At 41.4% G+C, this 20,153-nt stretch overlaps 1 protein-coding gene across 1 annotated transcript; it reads right to left on the bottom strand.

Moving 5' to 3' along the window:
- Window positions 1-1,783: 1,783 nt before the first annotated feature.
- Window positions 1,784-19,507, bottom strand: SNW1 (SNW domain containing 1). The gene is made up of 14 exons (XM_009909347.2): window positions 19,443-19,507; window positions 18,264-18,417; window positions 16,015-16,176; window positions 9,805-9,900; window positions 9,606-9,712; window positions 8,713-8,817; window positions 8,551-8,620; window positions 7,787-7,852; window positions 6,417-6,533; window positions 5,924-6,065; window positions 4,256-4,352; window positions 3,329-3,446; window positions 2,165-2,328; window positions 1,784-2,084 (listed from the first exon to the last, which is right to left on the bottom strand). The coding sequence occupies exons 1-14, from the start codon at window positions 19,454-19,456 to the stop codon at window positions 1,880-1,882; spliced, it is 1,617 nt and encodes a 538-aa protein (XP_009907649.1). The 5' UTR covers window positions 19,457-19,507; the 3' UTR covers window positions 1,784-1,879.
- Window positions 19,508-20,153: the final 646 nt, after the last annotated feature.

The raw sequence follows: 20,153 nt of genomic DNA, 5'->3' as shown, positions 1-20,153 counted from the left end.
GTGAACAGTTTCAAGAGAGGGTGTACACCAAGTTAATCTTTGGTCAAGTATCCATACAAAGGTATCTGTCATTAGTCAATGACAGTCAAAGCCAGACAACTATCATCTCGTGTCACTGCCACAAATAGAGCAAAGAAACTGGCTATCCCACCACCTTCCAAGCATTTAGTATGCAGTGACATTGACAGATAAGGATAAAAGGACAGTGAGTCAGTGGCTGCCCAAAGCCATTAATGAATTAACAGGTCTCCTGTCAAAAATCATTAGAAATTTGCATTTAGTGTGTTCACTAAACAGGGGCAAAATAGTAAGGAGATTTTCTTGTACAGTTGCACGTGCTTCAGCTGACCTAGCTCCTCAGACCTAGTACAGAATGAGACCATGAGCCACAGGCAGGCTGGTGTAAGAGACATGACCAACTTATGTCTTTGAATAAATACAAAGAACTCTTCAGCAGCATCCTGGTTAGTTTCTTCTTTTGAGAGTTTCAGTGCTAGGTGATGACTGGAGTAAAATGAATTGGCAAGAGACTTCAGGGATGCAGCATATTATTTGTGCTAAGGAATTCAGCCTGACACTGGTCATACTACTGCAGAAGCCTGCATTGGTTGTGGTTTTCAGTACCTATTGCTAAGAAGAGATGACCCATGAGCTACAGAAAGTTAAGGAGTGGTTTGACAACTTCAGTCTTACAACTGTGACAAGCCAGGCAATAGGCTGATCTCTCAAATTGGGCTGAAGATACCTAGGATGTTACCTGTATTCAAGCATCCAAGACATTTGTACTAGGAAGAACATGAGTGTTTAGCATCAACTTCCTGGAAATTGTTTTGCTGCTTTTTATTCTTGAAGCTGTAAGCCAGCCACTTGGACTTTGCTGCTCAGGCTTTGAGGACTACTCTCTCAAGAGGTACAAGAGTTAAGAAGCTGGTTTATATTGAAATCAAAAGCAGAAGGCACCCAGTAATTAGCTTTCTTAATTTCTTCAAAAATGCAAGCTTCCCTAGAAGCAAAATATGAGCACTTCTCCCACTTAGTTCTAGGATAGGTTTAGACAGTTACCTTCTGTTAGTTCCACTTGAATGCACAAGCTTTAAGATGCATTTTGCTGACATAACTAGCAAGTGGTGTGCAAATTATATTCAACTTTCCCCGGCAGAAGCTTAGCATGTATGATTACGGCTCATGATACTGAACCCATTCTAAACCCATCTTCTACCTTCCCTATGAATGTTTTAGAAGCCCAGAAGTGAAAAATACTGAACCTTCCTGCCTAACTAATTTGAATAATTTCCATTGTTTTCAGCTCACTCTCAGAAGGCAGTCTCAGAGAAGACGCAGTCAAAGGAGGAATCCAAGTGAGTGAGCAGTGGAAGGAGGCTTTATTTTGCTAAATGTAAAGAAACAAAAATAAAGATTGAGAAACTATGAATGTTTGGTTTTAAAACAAATAGTTGTTTTCCTTCCTTCTTCCAAGAAACTGTACAGACTCACTAACGGAACACCAAACCAAACTCCCTTGCATCCACTACAGCGTAAGACCATAATTATGTACAGCAGGAAAGCTTTTAAGAGATGAAGTAAAGCTACCCACAAACACTAAAGCTGTAGGAAGGGGCTACATTCTTACCCCGAGATGCTGGGCAACAGGGAATCAAAGTCAGAGCACTTGCTAAAGAAAAACTCTCCTGTGAAATGTTAGCGTGGTCTCACTTCCTCTACTCTCCAGGGGCAGCTGTCCTGTGCAGAACAATTTGTGTGTATAAACATCCACACAACAAGGGTCATGAACTGCTGCATTACCATGCTTATACACCTGGTACTAAAAATGCCTGGTGTCAAGTCCAAGCTTGTAGTCCATTTCTAGGAGCACAGGCATTCAGTCCTTCCTCCTCTTTTTGCTGTCATGTTCATGTTCTTTAGGACGGCTGCTATCTGATGGCCTTTTAGATCCACCATGTTGCTTGGCTTCCTCCAGAAACTTATCCAAACCGAAGGGATCCTCTTCAAATTGGACCGGTCCGTCTCTGCCCCTCCCTCTTGTGTTACGATCCGAGTTAGAAAACTCTTTTTCAGAGACAAACCTGCAAAACAAGAGGTGACACTCAGCTGATTGTCTCTTCAAAGTGCTAATTAATAATATTGCTTAACTTTCTTTTCTTACCTGTTGGTCTTTATTCGAGTCTCTAGATCATCACCATACATGTCCTTATCCAGATTTTTACTTGGTCTGTAGATATTTTGGGCCATATCCTTGCCACTTCTCCACGGCTGGTCATAAACATTGTAAATTTCATCCTCTCCTCCAGCAAAGCCGCTGTCCATGCCCTGTGAAGAAGAAACAGCAGTGTAACAAATGAGTCTGCAAAACTTCTGCTAATTCATTTCAACATCAAGATACACTGATGGGGTCATAAATGCACAAAACGGTACTGTGTGATTTACTATCTATTTCAAATTAGTTCAAGCACGTAATTAGAATATGAATGAGTCTGGGTCTGGGATTAAGTCCAGAGACCATGACACAATCATTGCAAGCCTCAGCCAGGACCACTTTTACTCTTCCAGAAAGCGACAGGCAGGATTACAGGCCGTGTAATTACAGAATAATCAATCAAGTCTTCCTTGCAAGTACAGCTGTCTAGAACAGCCAAGTACAACTCTACAGAAATGTATGTTATTCAGAATCTCTGGAAAACATGATTTAAGCTGGTTGATACAGATGACAGAGACTTCTGTGCAAGCAGAAGTGCCAGCTTGTTCACTTTTGATTCATCAGCTTTCCCTTCGGCCTGCAGCTCTTTTCACTGGAGATGTGAAAAAGATTGATTGACAAACTGCAAGTCTATTCAGGGATTTTCTGAAGCCTAATCTAGGTTTTTCATCTCTGAATAGTATAAAGTTCAGGAAAAACAAACATTGCTGTTAACTATAGCTTCAGAAGGATTTCTAACACAAGCAGCAATAGGAATAGAAACTAGTTACTGGCTTCTCGGAGATTTCCCTTATTCAGTCAGTACATTTGTACAAAACAAAGTGAGGTAGCTGCGGCTTGAAGGCAAAATAGCCTCTTCCCACTCCCAAGTGAGGGGAAAAAAACCACAACCCACCCCCCCTTGAATTCAGTTACACATTCAGAATATTCCTTTTCTGTTGCATCAGCTATGGATAAAGTAGATCAACGAACCAATCAATACAGAGGCTTCGTTCAGAGTGAATCCACACCAACCCAAAAAACAGGGTCCCCTTAGTATTCTGGGCATAGCCACTAAGGAAGGATGAGCATGTTTTCATAGAAAGCTACACAGCTGTGGACAAGTATTTTTACCTTGCTTTGGTTAAATAGCCTTTGGTCATATTGGATTTCATTGGATGGCCTGGGGTTGGGTACTCCTAGGGCAATAACTTCACTGATATCTCTGTTCTCGTTTCTCTGCAGCTTTGACCTGAATTAAAAATTTCAAGTTAAGTCAGTTAATAATATTTGTTGACATACTCAACTGCAACTTGATCTTGCATTAGCTGCTAACATTTTCCTCAGAAGCCATATTTGACTGTTGCCCTTCCTTACTGGGTAGCATTTAAGATTTGTCTCCTGGCAAAGGAAACATTTGGGAAAGTTATGTTCAGCTGGGCATGACATTTAAATTTGCTTTCCACTATCTGCAATTTACATCAAGCTGACTTGGTCTAAAATGTCATATTTGGGGTTTTTTTTGCAAGAACCAGTGTAATTATATCCTGGGAAGGCCAAGCAATCTAATTTGAAGATACTAAAGATGTTAAGCCTCCAGAAACCATTTGCGCTCAGAAATATCACTAGCCTGGGCAAACAAGATACTTCACCCTGCATGCATAAATCTAAGCTTACTTCAAAAGGAACAGCTTCAAAAAACACAGCCACTAATGATACTCTGGTCTCAAGTTATATGACCCAGGTTTCAACCTTTGCTGTCAACATGTTAATTAAACAGGAATATACTGAAGTTCTGCTAAAGGAAATCCCACCCAAGCCCAAAAACCTCCTCCCCCCACCCTTCCTCAATAAACCTGGAAGACTGTAAATTTAGAAGAGAGTACTGCGGTGCACTGACACAGCAATACCATTTCCTACAATGAATGACAGTGCTTCATGGCAGTAAGCGCCTTTACAAGGCAAAATTCAGGCACCAACATCAAGCAAAAGGAAGCCCAGTGTAACAGGGGGGAAAGCCAGTGCCAGTACAGGAGTAAAGCAGCTTTTTTTGTGACTCACCGTTTGTCGGGGGCTGCCCTGGAAAGATTTCTGTCATGCTGCCTCTCTTTGCGCCGGTCATGTCTAATTTCATCTCTTTCTCGGGCTTCTCCATCCTCTGAACAAATCCAAGATTACTCATTATAGACAATGTTTTTAGGTTTGAGTTGACTAAGCCACAGATGTTGGCACTGTGACTCTTTAACATGATTTTTCAACAACTTGAGCACAGGGAAAACCACGGCTTTCTTATGCCACAAGTAATTAACTGCCCTTGACAAGCAGACCTAGCCAACAACTCTGTTTTCTCAGTTTTCAATCTAGGAAATGGAAATACATGTCCAGCTAGGAATTAATATCCTAAAACACCTACAGATCATTGTATCATGCTTTTATACTATGAAAAAACCGTTCAAACACACAGGCATCTAAGTGCTTTGAAGATCATTCCACGAGTCAGTGTCAAAGAACAACTGGAAGGGAGTCTATAGTTCAGCCTCCTTCTGAAAACTGGATCAATGCTAAATACAAACTATGCTGCTCAGGGCTTTCCCTGTGCAGGTGGGCAAAACGTCCAAGAATAGAGTCTGCCAGACTCCCTGGGCAACCTGTTCCACTGCTGCTTGTACTCATGATGGACACTGTTCTCTTCACATGTAATTGGAATCTCCTGCTTCAACTTCTGACCACTGTCTCATTCTTTCACTGTGCAGTTTAGTTAAGGGCTCTGAGCTCTCTGTAGATATGGGAAAGCTCCCATTAGGTGCCCACAAACCCACACCTTCTATTGGCAGAAAATGCTTCATTCTCTCAGCACCTCCTGACTACCCAGATGCTCTAGACCCCTGCTCCTTCTGAGGGCCCTCCACTGAACTCACACTAATAAATCTGTGTCTGTATTTTACCAAGGGGCTCATAACTGCACACAGTATTCCAGATGCAGTCCAACAGGTCCCCAGTAAAAGGAAATGGTTATTTCTTGACCTGCTGCTTATACTTCTGCAGCGGTATCTTAGCATGCCCCTCGCATTACTACTGCCAGGGCACACTGCTGGCTTATGTTTAGCATACTTGTCCACTAGGACTTCCAGGTCCTTTCCAACAGAGTGGCTCTCCAGCCAGCCAGTTCCCAGCCTATTGGGAAGAGGTTTAGCACTTCCCAGATGCTGGACTTGATATTTTGATTACATCCTCCACCTTCTAAACGGATCATAACTGCTCTGTAAGTTCAGCATCTTGATCTTGAAAGTGTCATTTCAATCAAAACATCAGACCATAAGGGTTATCAATTTGTTAATGGGTTTTGGGCCCAGCAATTGACAGAACTACAGTTCTGCAAGACCAGTCAGAACAGTGCCATTACAATCTGAAAACTTAGAAGATGGATCAGTTCTTGTAAACAAAGCTGCCACAAGCTTCTTCAAAAAAAAAAACATACAAACAAACCCAAAGAGCCCACCACCCTCTGAAATTCTTAAATGTCCTGAATCCATATACACTGACACAATGCTGTGAGGTTCAAACCCAAATGCTGTCAAACCAGCTAGTGAAAATTAATCCAATTCAGTGGCTGATCACATGAAGACTTGAAGAACAGATGCCATGGTTAGAAATCAGGTTACTTCACCAAGCCCCCACTTCATAGGATGCCAGAAAACCCCACAGCATCTGAATAACACAGAAACATACCTTTTTCAACGTGGGTTTTGATCCCTGCTCTTCTTTCCCTGGCTTTCTGAGCCATTTCTCGGAGCTTTTCCTCATGTTTCTCCTTTTCTTTTTGTGCCATCTTCCTCTCCACCTGGGCACGCATCTCTACTGCCTCCCGAGCCTGCACACGTAAGATAGAGTTAAGAAGACAGAAAGGTAGCACCTGGCATGCAAGCAGATCTTCTGTAATGGAGTCATCCAGCATACAAGGCAAGAATCAAGCCACAAAGAGGAAGGTCAAAGCCAAACAGCCACAGCAGCCAGAGTTGCAAAGACAGACCCACAGCCTCTGATAATTAAACCCACACTGAACCACTGATTCTAAGGCATTGGGCGGGTAGGACTTTATGTCTTAAGTTAGCCAAGAAGCAGGACAAATGAACAAATTATAACCTATTCATGGTTGATTATTCTAAGGAAACTAAACATTCAAAGAAGGTAAAACTACATGGAACAAGAGTTTAAAACTGACCTTTCTGTCAGCTATATAGAGAGCCTCAGCAAGCTTGGCAAAGTTTTCATTGATGTGAACTGTCTGCAATCCTCTGCCGTCCGCAGCCAGACGCTTATCTAGTGGAATGGTGTAACCCTACAGTGGAAACAGAAAGGGAGTTTGTCACAGAAACCAGTATTATTTGTAATAACCACCATTATGATGTTTATTTCATAAGAAAACACACATAAAACTCAGAGCCCATCATTAATATGCCTCAATGGACCTCCTTTATAACTGGCTTCAAATTCATACCAGGCAGTCCTAAGCTTCACTCCAATTCTACACAGCCCCCAAGTCTGAATCACAATTTCCCTTTAACTCACTTTCAGTTAGTCTTTGCTTTGTGTTAAGAACTACAGATAAGAACTCTCCCAGCCCCTGAGCTCTTTTACCATTTGTGCTTAAAATGTTATCCCTAGTCTGTTTTCATACCTGTTAAGAACCGATTCAAAATGAGATGGGGCAAAGCTGCCACAATATTAGAAATACCAATTTTGCTCTCAAAAGCTGAAACCAAAAATTACCTATAGATGATATTTTAAGATTCTTTAGTGAGCTCTAAAAAAAAAAAAATTTGCTTTGGTTTTAGCATCTGTAACCTAAAATTTGATCTACTAATTAGCATCAGACCTAGTTCTACAGCTGTGTTGGGGTAGAAAAAAAATCCTAACAAAAACCCAACATCCAAATATGCAGCTTTTCCTTCCTCTATTTGGGAAGGCTGCCTCACAACAGCAGCTTGCTAAGTTTGAGAATGATTAGACCAATTAGTGCAGCAAGTTATAAATTCTTCCTTCTCTCTGAATATAAACTCACTGGCTGATAAAAATCAAAATAGGACATACCTACTCAAACAAGGAAGGAAAACAGCTAAGCAAACCAGTGATGAAATCTCATTAGTGAAAGAATGAAGCAAGTGGTACTTCCCATAAACTGGGGACTGCAGTATTAAAAAGAAACATGATTGGTTCTCTATAAATTGCCCTTCCCTTTTTCAGTTTAGATGACCTTGCTTTTTGAGCTCCATAAACTTTAGTTTCAGAGTCCATGTATTGCATTATTATGGGTATTTTAACTAATGCCTTTTTTAAGCTCTCAAAATGCATAATCTCTGCCACGAAGCAATATATTCATTCTCTCTCATTTCTACACTCCTGTCAATTCGACAAGCCTTATATGCCAGAGAGAAAAACAGAGCTGTACAGTCATGTGTTCTCCATGCTGGAAGCAGCCAGTTTACCTAACTCAAGAGGTTTAAACCCAGTATTATTCAAGCTTATATCACTCACAGAAGTCCCCCAGCAGGGTGTAACACTAGGAAGATGAATTTATGACAACTTAATTACCTTTGCATTTTTCCAGTTTGAAATGCATGGAGGGATCTTCCACTCTTGCTGCTCCTTCACAGTCATCTGGATTTAGCAGAAAAAGCAAAAATCTTTAGATTTATAGCAGAAATACTGGTTTCTTTCTCAAATGCAGCTATGAAACTACTGGAATAAATTACAGCACGAAGTTCAGACCATTGCTACAAAACCCCCAATGCTTCTAGCAGCGGGAAGATGCTATTTTCTGCATTGTAACTTTGCCAGCACTGAATGAAGTCACAACAGGTTTTCAACCATCCTCTTAAGTTTCTTTACACAGGCCTTAACTCACAGCCAGCCTTACTAACTTTTACACTTCTAATGGCAGTTTGAGTTGTAGGAAACTGATGAACACAGGTCTCTCAGGAGGAACTAATCCTTGATAACACAAATTAGTGCTGTTAAGGATTAGCTTGTAGTGTTGTCCAAAAGCAGTGTCAGTGTACCAAGGCTAAAGCCTCAGCCAACTCATCCATGTCAGGAACAAATCCAGCAATGCAGCTCTGCACATAATGTGTGAGAAATCTACTCAACCTCTGACAAGGTGCATGGAAAGACAGCTACTTTCAGAACTGCTCAAACAAAAAAAACCCCAGAACCAAAAAGACTGCCCTGTGCATTGACTAGCACTTAACATCACATCAAAAAAACACTAAGAAGGTACAGAGAAATGAGCTACATGGAAGTTGGATTTGTGAACCCATCTAGAATTTAAAACTGAGAACAGCTATGGCATTTCATACCTTCCTGCTAGGAGAGTGCATTACAGGTGCTGGAGGAGAAGGTGGTCCCCGTGGAATCTTCTTATTAATTCTGAACAATTAAGAAAATATTTACAATCAGCATGCTGTGTGGAAATACACTTCAGAATCTTCTATCTGCCATGAACAAGTTTTTATACTTACTTAAATCTTGGAGGCTCCATAGGATCCTTTTGCATTTCCACCATCCGAATAACTCTTTGTTTTGCTCCTGAGTTGAAGGCAACACCTTGCTGAGATGGTGTGTACCTGAATAAAACAATCAAAGTGTCCACTTCTCTGCATACAGTTAGATACTGCCTGTCCAACACCATTTTTATTCTGCATTTTCAGTTTACCCACACCAGTTTAAGACTTTGCCACTGTGAATGCCAGGAGCAGGTTAAGTGCATAGAGGATACTGGACTGAATGCAGAGTCAATTACACCACACAGAATCTGTCTCCCTGGGGCTATATTCCCCATTTTCAGCCCAGATTCTCAAGTAGAAGAAACTAATAGAGTACACAGAGGATGCCACAATAGTCTTTACCTATGTGTGAATCCCAGGTGAGCACTTACTGGTTATTTAAGAACTTCTTCACATTTCTTTTTCTCAGAATTCACCTCAGGGCAAGTCTAACCCTGCCATGTAATTTTTCTGTTTGTGGAAAATCATCATAGATGAGTACCAGCTTCCCAGTAATTCCATTTCCAACTGCTCATTTTATATGAGAGAATAACTTTCTGAGATGCCTTGTCTTGAAACTTTCAGTAAAGACTGCTTTCAGGGCAGCAGCATCAACAGTGCTCCCTGACAAACCTGTATTTTGTTGCCAAAGCAACATCTTCACAAAGTGCCACACCTCGTGACTCGTTCATCACACCTCAAACTAGGTTCTTGTTAGTGAGGTAATTCAAAATATAAAAACCAGTTTCATATTACTTTGAGAAGAACAGAATTTAAGAGGAATCTGTTTGCAGAAGTTTTGAGGAATACCCCAACTGTAATCCATTTTATACAAACCACCACCTTACACACACCCCAGCGCTACATACCGAATGTACTGTGCGGGAGCTAGTTTGTCAGCTGCTCGAACTGGCATGGCTGCTGCAACTTTTTGGGAGACTGACTTCTCCAAGGCTGCTCTTGTCTTCTCTGTTATCTGAAGACAAAAATACCACAGTATGTATCTTGTTATCTATGCAAGACATACAATATATCACTTACAACTAGGCACATCAGTGCATATAATACCTCTCTAATTGCCTCCTCGTCTGGTCTTTGCAGTTCAGGATCATCCACATTCATGACTTCTTTTGGCACAAGGTCCGTGTATTTGCTGTAAATAACCTGGAAAACATTGTATTTTATTAGTGTCAGTGAACAGGAATAAAGGTACATATCTCAAAAGGCATTTTTCAGGCCTGGACTATACTGTAGGTACTAATTAAAACATGCATAGAACTCTAAAAGCATTACAATTACATACTCTTCAATGACTCCCACAGAAGAAGAATAAACTCAGGACACCATTTAACCAAAGAAAATAAGGAATCTGATGAACATCATTATATAAATCACTCTCAGAGCTGGGAGTAGACACCAGATTCTTACTTCCCTTTCCTATTCTTTTCCTTTTCCAGGTTCCCCAAATGACACCGAAAAACCACTTAAGAATTTGATACCAGACTTTTCCAGCAGCTACATTTTTCCAATTTCATTGTTTGCTATTTTCTTGAAATAATGAATGGTTCAGAAATCTGTACTTGACAGTCTCCCTTATATAGGTACTTCAGTCTTCATACAACGTGCAGCTGAAATTGGGGCTTACAGCTGCTAACAGTTAAATCCAGTGGAAGAACAGTATTAGATGGTTGCAGAAAAAAAAATGGCATTAATGCTTCACATTTGTCCAACAAAATAACATCAGAAAGTCTTAGTTCAAAAGGTTAAAAGTCATTACAACTATTATTTCAAGTTCATTCTAAGTGCGTGTCCAACTATGAAACTGACCTTTAGCCTCAGCATTAATTTGTCATTCAAGAGCCATTTACTGCTTCTCACCCTTCACTCCTAAAATTTGAATTAGTATCAGTAATATCCTAGCTTCCCAGATGCTGAAAGGCATCTGAAGAGCAGTGTTCCTCTAAGGTAATTAAATCCAAGTGTCTTGCTGCATGAAGAACAAAGTATGCTGAAAGAGTTCAGCGTATCCCAGAAGACAAAAAAGAAAATAAAAGAAGTCTAAGAGGTGCTCTAAGATCTACAGTACAGTGAGGTACAAATGAGATGCATGAGCTATTTAAACTCTGAATTACTGCACACAAAGGGTATGCTGCATGGACATGGAAGAAATCCATAATATAGATTAGAGCAGCCTGGAAATATGAAAAAATTTTGTCTCCATCATAAACCTGATACAGTTGCATGTTCTAACTGGAGCTGGGTTTTGAGACAGTAAGGGCAAGCAGATAAAGATATTGCACTGTGTTGTTTTTCTAAATATTTACCTCCTTTTCAGTAATGTTATTTTATTAATTTAAGATAAAGAGAAGACTTAGGTTGTTTGCTAGTGACATATGCCCACCCACTACCACTTTTCATCTACTAAATTTGAAATGAAGCATCAGCCTGCATTTCAGATATTTCATTTTGACTGCTACTGAAAAGCAGAGTCCTCTTCTAGGCAGAAACAAAATTCTCAAATTTTGGTTCAGCTATGCGATTCCCTCTCAGGCTGGGGCAGCCTTAACGGGCAGCAATGAGAAATTTGCATGCCATCAGAACAAGAACCATCATACCCAACTAGTTGTGTGAGATACCGCAGCTTATGGCAGGATTTAGACACATTCAGTCTCACAACACACCTGACAGACATGAGGGTCTTACCAGAAAAGTCTTAACTTTTAACACATAAACCCCTCCCATTCACATATTCTATATAGCCAGAGCAGCCCTGTACAGTACTCATCAATCCTACATGTAGGTCAAGAAGCTAACATCAAGCATTGCAGAATGAATTCCTGGTCTACGAATGGTTTCTTCATATGAAGTATAAAACATTTTAGAAGTCATTACAACTACTTGGTCCTAAGCCCGGCATATACACCAGAGAAAAAAATGGCAATAAGCTCTCAAACCAAGCTCTATCACCAAAGGCAAATAGATTATGAGTGAAGCACACTTCTGATTATTGAATCTATATTCCTGTTCTCTTGGCATGTTCTGTCACTAGTGACAGGTTCCCTTCAGAAATTGACCTACTCTCTCTTGTAAATCACACAGTAACAGAACAGCAGGGATTGGAAGGGACCTCTAGAAATCATCTAGTCCAACCACTCCTACTAAAGCTGGTGCACCTACAAGAGGTTGCTCAGGAATGTATCCAGGTATGTTTTGAAGGTCTCCACAGAAGGAGACTCCACTACCTCCCTGGGCAGCCTGTTCCAGTGCTCTGTCACCCTCAAGGTAAAGAAGTGTTTTGTGGAACTTCCTGTGTTCCAGTTTGTTCCTCTTCCCCCTTCTATCACTGGGCACCACTGAAAAGAATCTCTTGATACCCACTCTTTAAATATTTACATGTATTTATAAGACCCTCTCTTCAGCCAGGCTAAAGAGCCCCAGGTCTGTCAGTCTCTCCTTGTGAGAGAGATACCCCAGCCCCTTATCAATTTTGTGGCACTCTGTTGGACACTCTCCAATAGTTCCCCATTTCTGTTGAACCGGGGAGCCCAGAACTCAACACAGCACTCCAGATGTGGCCTCACTATTGTAGAGAGGTAGGAGAACTTTCCTTCCAAATGCTTCAACTGAATGCACAATCTTGATTAAAAAAAATAATTTTTTTATTTTTTTTTCCCCTCCTCCTCCTTTTAATGTCGATGCCACAGCCTTGGGCCACGGAGAAGAAATCCAACTCATGCACAGAAAAATCATCTTTAACAAAAAGAAAAGGGAATATTTACTCACTCTTGCATCTTAATAAAGACACTGGAAGCAATTTTATGTCCTTAATTTCCTAATTAAGGGGACAGAGCACAAGTCTCACCAAAACATATCAATTATTGATGCATTATTTTAGCAATGTGAGTAGAGAGCATTGGAAGAACCTACAGCAGCACAAGAGGTAACATCTCCAGCTGATGCTGAAATCCTTCATCTGGACAACCAGACAGAATTACATCCTTGAATCCATGAGGTCACACATCGAGGTTCAAAGTTATCCAGCACTTCATGACTAGAAGACTTCCTGCCAGTCCCAAACAGGAGGCATGTCAGACTATCTCATTTAGGTCAGCATTTTTCAAGGAAAATTATCTGAAGCAACTGTATTTTTAAATATGTAAAAGAACAGATGCAAGAGAAATGAACCAGTGCAACAGCAGAAAGTGCTGACAAGCCATCCAGATATAGGGTCTAGGTGATGGAACTGCTGCCTCTACAAGAAGTCAGAACACTAAATTCAACTTCAAAAATCCATAAACTGTAGCAAAAGCAAAATTTGCTTAACTCAGACCAAACAAGTAGCTCACAGAATAGAATCAGAAACTCAATCTTGCTTCTGATGTGCTGCCAAGTAACTATTTCTCTCAGCAAAAAGTATTAAGACTGAAGAAATATTTCAATTAATACTACAGCTCTCAGGATAATGAAGCTTCTGTATGTAATCCTACTGACACTGCTGTCAGAAGTTCTCACAGAAATTACCCCACATTGTTTAGGACAGATCACTTAAGAACTATTCCTTATGTCATCTGTGCCAATACTTTCTCCCCCTGCAAGGCGAATCAAGCAATAGTAGTTCTGCTACTTCCAGCGTAATAGATTCAAATGACCTAATTTTTCCCCAAGTTTTACTCCCCCTTGAATCACAATACTTAATCTTTACTCTCAACATTTATATCCAGCTGGATGCAATCTGAATCAAGATGACCAAGAAGGCAGACTTTAGGATTAGAAAACTGTAATTCCAGTTCTACAGAGTCCAGATCTGGAAAAGCCAACATCTCTTCCATTCTGCTAAATTATGGCTACAAAATTAGAGTAATACTGCTTCAATACAGATGCCATATGGGAAGTTAATGAATGCTGGTACAGATCTGCATGATTCAAACAGTGAACCAATGTCAAATATTAACAGATTAATTTTAACTTTACCTGTTCTAACTATTTTCCTAACTCTGAACCAAATGAGGCACAGAGAAAGATCAGTCATTTTTGCCTAAAGCCTACTATAATTTCTAGTTCTTTTGTAAATACACTCAGATCCCAGTCTGAGCAGTTCTGTTATATAAAAGGTAAATCTTATCCTACAGGTAAGTAAAGATGTATTTGACATGTCATAAAAATGGGGATTTAACAACACTTTCTCCCCTCCCCCCACCCACTTGCCCTGCATCTTCCCCCAAAATCACTACTTTTACTTCTCTACTTATCTGCTCCAATTTTTTATGCTTTGGGATAACTCAAATTTCTCTGTAGTATGAATTATTTGGTTATCAGGTATCAAAAATTTAGTCACAAACCCCTTTCATTGTAATTAATATTTTACCACCCTCCTCTTAAATAATTCAAGAGACTACAGAACCCCAATGCAAGTCCCTTCAATAAAAATATTGCCATTGCTGTTTGTTCAGTCTGACTGCTTTCTACCATATGAGAGTGTGAAGACTGAGTTTAACTCCTTTTTCCAAAGGTACTGCAGTAACTTACACTGCATAGGACAAGGATATGCTTGGTGTGACAACTTGTTTGACATTCAACAGAATATCAGTTAAATAAAAACCACCCTACAGGTATTATCTTTCTGCAACTTTGGCAACTGTAGGATCAGTTTCAAACCACCACAACAAAAAAATGTTATTTGTTTTAAAAAGATAGATCTCCCCTGATATTCTTGGAATGCTCATCCTATTTTTTGTTTTAAAATTAAAGCTTCATTGTTTGCTTTTCTGTTCAGACAGGTTCCCCACTTCCTCATTTGCAGTAAGGCACAAGGCACTGCATACCAGAAGCTTTTAAGGCATCCCAAACCAAAGCAGAACTCAAATTATTTTGAAATCTATTCTTATCAACTGAAACACCCTTTGTAGTTAACCCTCTTTTTTTCCTTTGTGTTACTCTATTCTTTACAGCAGATGCCTGCTAGAAAAAGCAGCTGGTCATACACTTGGTTTTCCAGCCTCCAATACCTGCTTAAGGGAATTCAACTTTTTATGTAGTCCACTGTGTCATGTTTGAAAAGGCAGACTCAAAGTGGACTTAGGAGACCCAAGCCCCTGGTCTCCTCAATTCTAGTAAAGGCATCAAGATACAAGTGCCACCTCTTTGTTTGTACAGAGACTACTGTATACAGGAAACCAAAGTTGGTTCCCATTAAAGCAGATGAGAATCCTGACATCACTGAGCTTAACAAAAAAAGTGTGAAGTGTAACTACTGGCTATACTTTCTGCAGCAATTAAGAAAGAAAAGAGCACCTAACAGTACTGAAAACAGCCAGAAGCATCCAATGTTAAGTTAGTAGGATACTAGGTGTAGTATTCTACAAGCTGCACTTTGTGTTCTGTCTTTTTGTCCTCCCTCTACACACTAAAACGAGGCTGCCCGTCATCAGGCCTGTTTTCAGTTTCTTGCCTCCACTGGAAAGCTCTCTAAGGAAAGCTGCTGTGTGGTGGTGAGAGAAAGTTCAGTTCTCCCACACACACAGAGAAACCACAGCTAACTCAGAAGCAAAGATATGAATAAGCTACATTTACAAGCAGGATGAAATGCAGATTAATATGTACACAATATACAATAAGTACAGAAATATAGAGCAAAGAACGTAATACAGAAAAAAGTTTCCCTCCTCCAGCCAGGAGGGTCCCCCGCTCTGTACCCCTCCTTCTCCCCCTACCTCCCTTTTTTCCCAAAAAGGGTTATAGAGAGAAAACATAATTATTAAGGAGGAAATTCTGTTAGCTCAAAGCGTATGCAAGAATTAGTTTCTTATCTGGTTAGCTCAGTCAATTCAAGGTCAACTCCCTCCAGCACAGCTGTTGCTCAGAGAGACTGAAACAGACTGAAAAAGACAGACTGTACCGACTGAGATTCAAACTGAACTAAAGCTAAAAATTTGAAGTTGCATTCTACCAATCTACCAATGAAATTAGTTTAGACTTATCTTTGTTTTCATTATTTCACCAAAACATTCAGCCAGAGTGTTCCAGTAACTGCCCCTTTCTTAAAGGCACAGCCTAAGTTTTGGGTCACCATTTCCACCATTTTCCACCTACTTTTTAATTACCTAACAGAAGATCACACAGTGATCTCAGTCAAAATTCTTTGGTTCAGTTCTTAAAGTTTAAGAAAACACTACACAATCCACTTGGCTAATGCCAGACCAAGGAATTTGAGTACATGCAATATGCATATACAACTTTTCCAGGTATACATGCCAGTCTACACATCTGAAGAAGCATTACCTTGTCCTTTGATTGTCCTTGTCGAGCAATCGCATCGTACTTGATTTTTCCTTCTGCATCCACCTGAACAGCCAAAGCATTGGACATTTTCTTCTTCCGGCCCATATCCAATGGATACTGGGCCACATGAATTTCTGGGAATGCACCCCCATCTCCAAAGTCCTAGGCAAAAGAAAAAGTACTGAATGATTGAAATACAAAAAAATTAGTAAAATTAAACATTGTCAGAATACTCCAGTAACTTCATTTCAGCTGGTAAGAGAACAATGGACTATAGAACTGACACTTATTAAAAGACACTCAAGTGCATGGACATCTTGTAGCAATTGCTCCCTGCACAAAGCAACAGCTCCTATCAGGTGACTAGAATGCACAGGCACTACAATCCTACCAACAGCACATAATTATTTGATTCATATACAAATTTTTTATTAGACTTTCAAAAGCTTACCTTCTGCAATAAAGGAACTGTGGAAATACTGAAATTATGGAAGTTTTTGGATTGACTACTGGCTATTTGTTGCTTTTCACACCATAATGAAGTTAAAAAAGCCTTCCACTGCTTTCAAAGCCTGCAGCTCGTAGCATTACAATGGTATGAACGGCAGGCTATCCTTCCCTACTCTGACCTACAGACACACAGCAAAGTGGGCCAGCACACAACAGCCCAGCCTTCTTAGAGTTTCCTTCCTCTCTCATTCAATGTATTGCTGTAAAAGCATTTAATGAACAGATGACAAAAAGTTCTTAAAGCAGACCATCCTGACACAGCAACACCAAGCAGTCACAAAGAATTGATACTATTCATAAACCAACTTCAGGCTATGTTTTCAAATGCAATTCTTCAGAGAAGGCCTCCGCTTAAAAGCAGCATGAGTATCGCCCCCTCCCTCTGCTGCAATGGCACTACTCATATGGAGTCTGATAACAAGACAGACTGAACTATCTCCATGCTCACCATGTGACCAAGTAGTTAACACCACTGCAACAGAATGTAGTCTGAGGCTGGAATGAATGAGCAGAATACTTTCAAAGAACATGCCTATGCCATCTTTAAGTGCTCACTGAAATATAGCTCCAGTTATTAAATGTCTGTCACTGGGTGTCCCACAGTCAACATTTAGTTATAGAATCAATGTTCAAGTACTAGCCAAAACAAGTCAGTCCCTTGTCAAGATAGAATAAGTACTGAAATACTAACTTGTGTAAATCACTAGTGTAGTGAGGGAACTCTACACTGCATGTAATAAAGGCACAATCTTTAACATATGCTTTATCAAATGTTGAACCTACATAAAGATGTTTTCTTTTAGAGAACCACTGGAACTACTATTTGAAGCCACCTTATCTAGTACTGATGGACCACCATGGCACAATGCTGGATCCATCTTCACAAAACTGAGACTCAAATAAATAAGGGCAAGGCTGTTAATAGCTCGTGAAATCAGGATTTGGGAACAATGAAGAATCATACACAAAATATTGTAGCAAAACCACAACAGTGTGCCTTGTCCTGAGAGCACTGGCTTGTGACTTATCAGTGCAGGTCTCAGACATTACTGTCAAACATTTTAAAATCTGCAAGGTCCTGTCTCACAGTCAGAAAATATACTAAACCAGTTTTGTAATGAGAGCTATACGTCTGTATTTTCCCTTCTGCCTTTTAACATTTCCAGTTGAAATTAAGTTAAACCAGCAGGGATTACAACTAAACACAGACAACACCATCCAAAAGCCTTCTGCCATACTTAAAAGTATGTGCTAATTTTTAGTTTTCCTTCCAACCCTAATGATCTTCTGTTCCAGCTTCAGCTATCTGTTGTTAAGAGCAGAATACAAGAGTGTTCTCTTCGCTGATTATACCCACCTTCACTTATTCCAGACCAAATCTGGAAGGAATATTTAACAAACAACAGAAAACCAATATAAATGTCTCTCAGAGGATCCTTGCATTCACACACTGCAAATTGGAAATACCACAAATGTATTTCCATATTACAACATAATCTCCAAAGGGAAGAATCCTTATAACATCCTCTTTGCTTAAAACATTTGATGACTATCTGGTGAACTACAGCAACTTCCCCCAAAACAAGACTATATCAAGTAGCTTGGATGAATGTAACACACATGGTACAGCTTTGCACACTTCTGAGCTATGCTCAAGATGCTTAGAGTATATTTTCAGGGCAGAAATAAACTCTTTCTGATTAGCGGAAACACTACTACAGCGTGAATTTAATATCTACCTCTAGGACCCGTGGTATCCATCCTTTCCGGTAACCGTAGGGGGGAGGTTCCCTTCGTGATGAGACTAGAGCAGTCTGCCTAGATCTTTGAGCTCTTGCTCTTTCTTCCAGTTCCAGCTGGTCTTGAGACAGCTGAGTCGGAGCTGGCAAAAAACTGCATATGCCCAGAGAGACAGGAAAGAAAGAAAAAGCCAAACACACAAAAAGTTAATTATAATAAATTCACTTGGTGACACTCAACTATGCTTCAGTCTACTGCTAAATTATTACTTTCGCTACAATCACTCTATACAGATTAAGAAAATTTAAGAAACTTGAGTACTGCATTCACGAACCTGAGACCAGCAGGACAAAAACAATGTGCGCTGTCTCAGCTGGAAGATTCCTATAAAAACTGATGCTAAATGCATCCACATTCACATCCCGTCTGAATCAGAGCGTGGCAATGCCCATTAACCAACAGGAACGTTACATATGACTGCGTATTCTTTCCACCGCTACGGACTAGTGCCAACAAGTCGCCCTTCTTTTCCCACAAGGCAAATGCTCACAAAGAGATACAACAACCTCCCTCCTTAACATCAGATACCTCCCGGCCAAAGTTAAGAAACTAATCCGCAATTTCTTGACTTCCCCTTTCCAGCTCTTCTAGATTAGAGTCCTTTTATGCGTTTGTTAAGGAAGCGTCCACCTCCGAAAACAGCTGCATTCTGGAACAGCCACTGAAGTTGGACTCCTGAGCCTTACGATGAACGGCAACAACTTGTAACAAAGACTCATCGCTCTCACTCACGGCAAGGAAACTTCGACAAAACCCGCGGGGACCCGATCACCTCCGGCCCAAGCGGAGATGCTCCTTCTTTGCGCAGAAAACACGCGAAGGAGACAAAGCCCCTAACCAGCGGCAGTCCCGAACACCCACTCCGACCAAGACACGACAAAAGCAGGACGCGGCCCGACACGGCCCTCCCTCAGACCGCGGCCTGGCCTACCCTACCATCCGGCTGGTGGCCCCACTAGGAGAGGCCCCTCCACCAGGAGAGGCAGCGGCCCCGCAGTGGTCTCTCCAGGCGCCTCCCCAGGCGAGGTTCTCGTCAGCCGGAACCTCACACAGTCGCTGGGAAGCTGTGTGCCAACCCAGTCACCCGAAGCAGGCCGAGCAGCACCAGGGAAACCTACCTGGTAAGCGCCATCTTGCCGCCTCCGTCGTCTTCTCAGGAGCTAGGCCGCGGCGGAGGGGGCGGATCTGGGATATAGCGGCAGCTGCGCATGCGCACAGCCCGCTGTGGGTAGCTGGGACGGCAGGGGGCGTGGCGTGGACACTGACGCGCGCGAATGCAAGGTCCGGCGGGAGAGGTCTGGCTTCCGTCTCCGCCGCGCCGAGGGCCGTTGGGGCCGCTGCCCGCTCCGGGGCGCACAGGGCTGAAGAAGGGGCTGCGTCCGTACAGGCTGGTCGCGAGGTTACAGCCACCCCCGGGCCTGGCAGCCAGCTGAGCTGTGCGGTCCCGCGACCACGGGCCCGGATCTGCCGTCTGACGGCCACAATCTAACGAACCCGCCCCAGCCAACATGCACGGTATCTCCCGTATTGCATGTTTGGCCCGCTTGGACATCATCCTCAGGCATTCCTGGCCTCTTGGCCAGAGGAGATGAACCCAGTGGAAATGGCCCAATCCCAAGAACATCATACGAGAAGAGCAGGAGCAAGAGCAATACTGATCCTGTAGTAGGCACAACACTTCAGTATCAGTGATCTTGAGGAGATTGAGAACACCCTCAGTAAGTTTGCAGATGACACCAAGTTAGGTGGGAATGTTGATCTGTTGGGAGGGTAGGAAGGCTCTTCACAAGGACCTGGACAGGCTGGATTCAGGGGCTGCAGCCAACCAT

The sequence above is a fragment of the Dryobates pubescens genome, chromosome 5 (assembly GCF_014839835.1).
Source record: "Dryobates pubescens isolate bDryPub1 chromosome 5, bDryPub1.pri, whole genome shotgun sequence".
Taxonomy (NCBI): Eukaryota; Metazoa; Chordata; class Aves; order Piciformes; family Picidae; genus Dryobates; species Dryobates pubescens.
The sequence above is the reverse complement of the archived record's forward strand: the minus strand, read 5'-3'. Positions and strand labels throughout refer to the sequence as shown.

Bases quoted from the DNA above. Each gene is read 5' to 3' on its own strand.
- SNW1 (XM_009909347.2), bottom strand. The intron at 16,177-18,263 runs GTAGATATTAAA...TCTTTTGCCTAG, and splicing joins GGATACCACGGGTCCTAGAG to GACTTTGGAGATGGGGGTGC. The intron at 9,901-16,014 runs GTAATGCTTCTT...AATGTTTTCCAG, and splicing joins AAGGACAATCAAAGGACAAG to GTTATTTACAGCAAATACAC.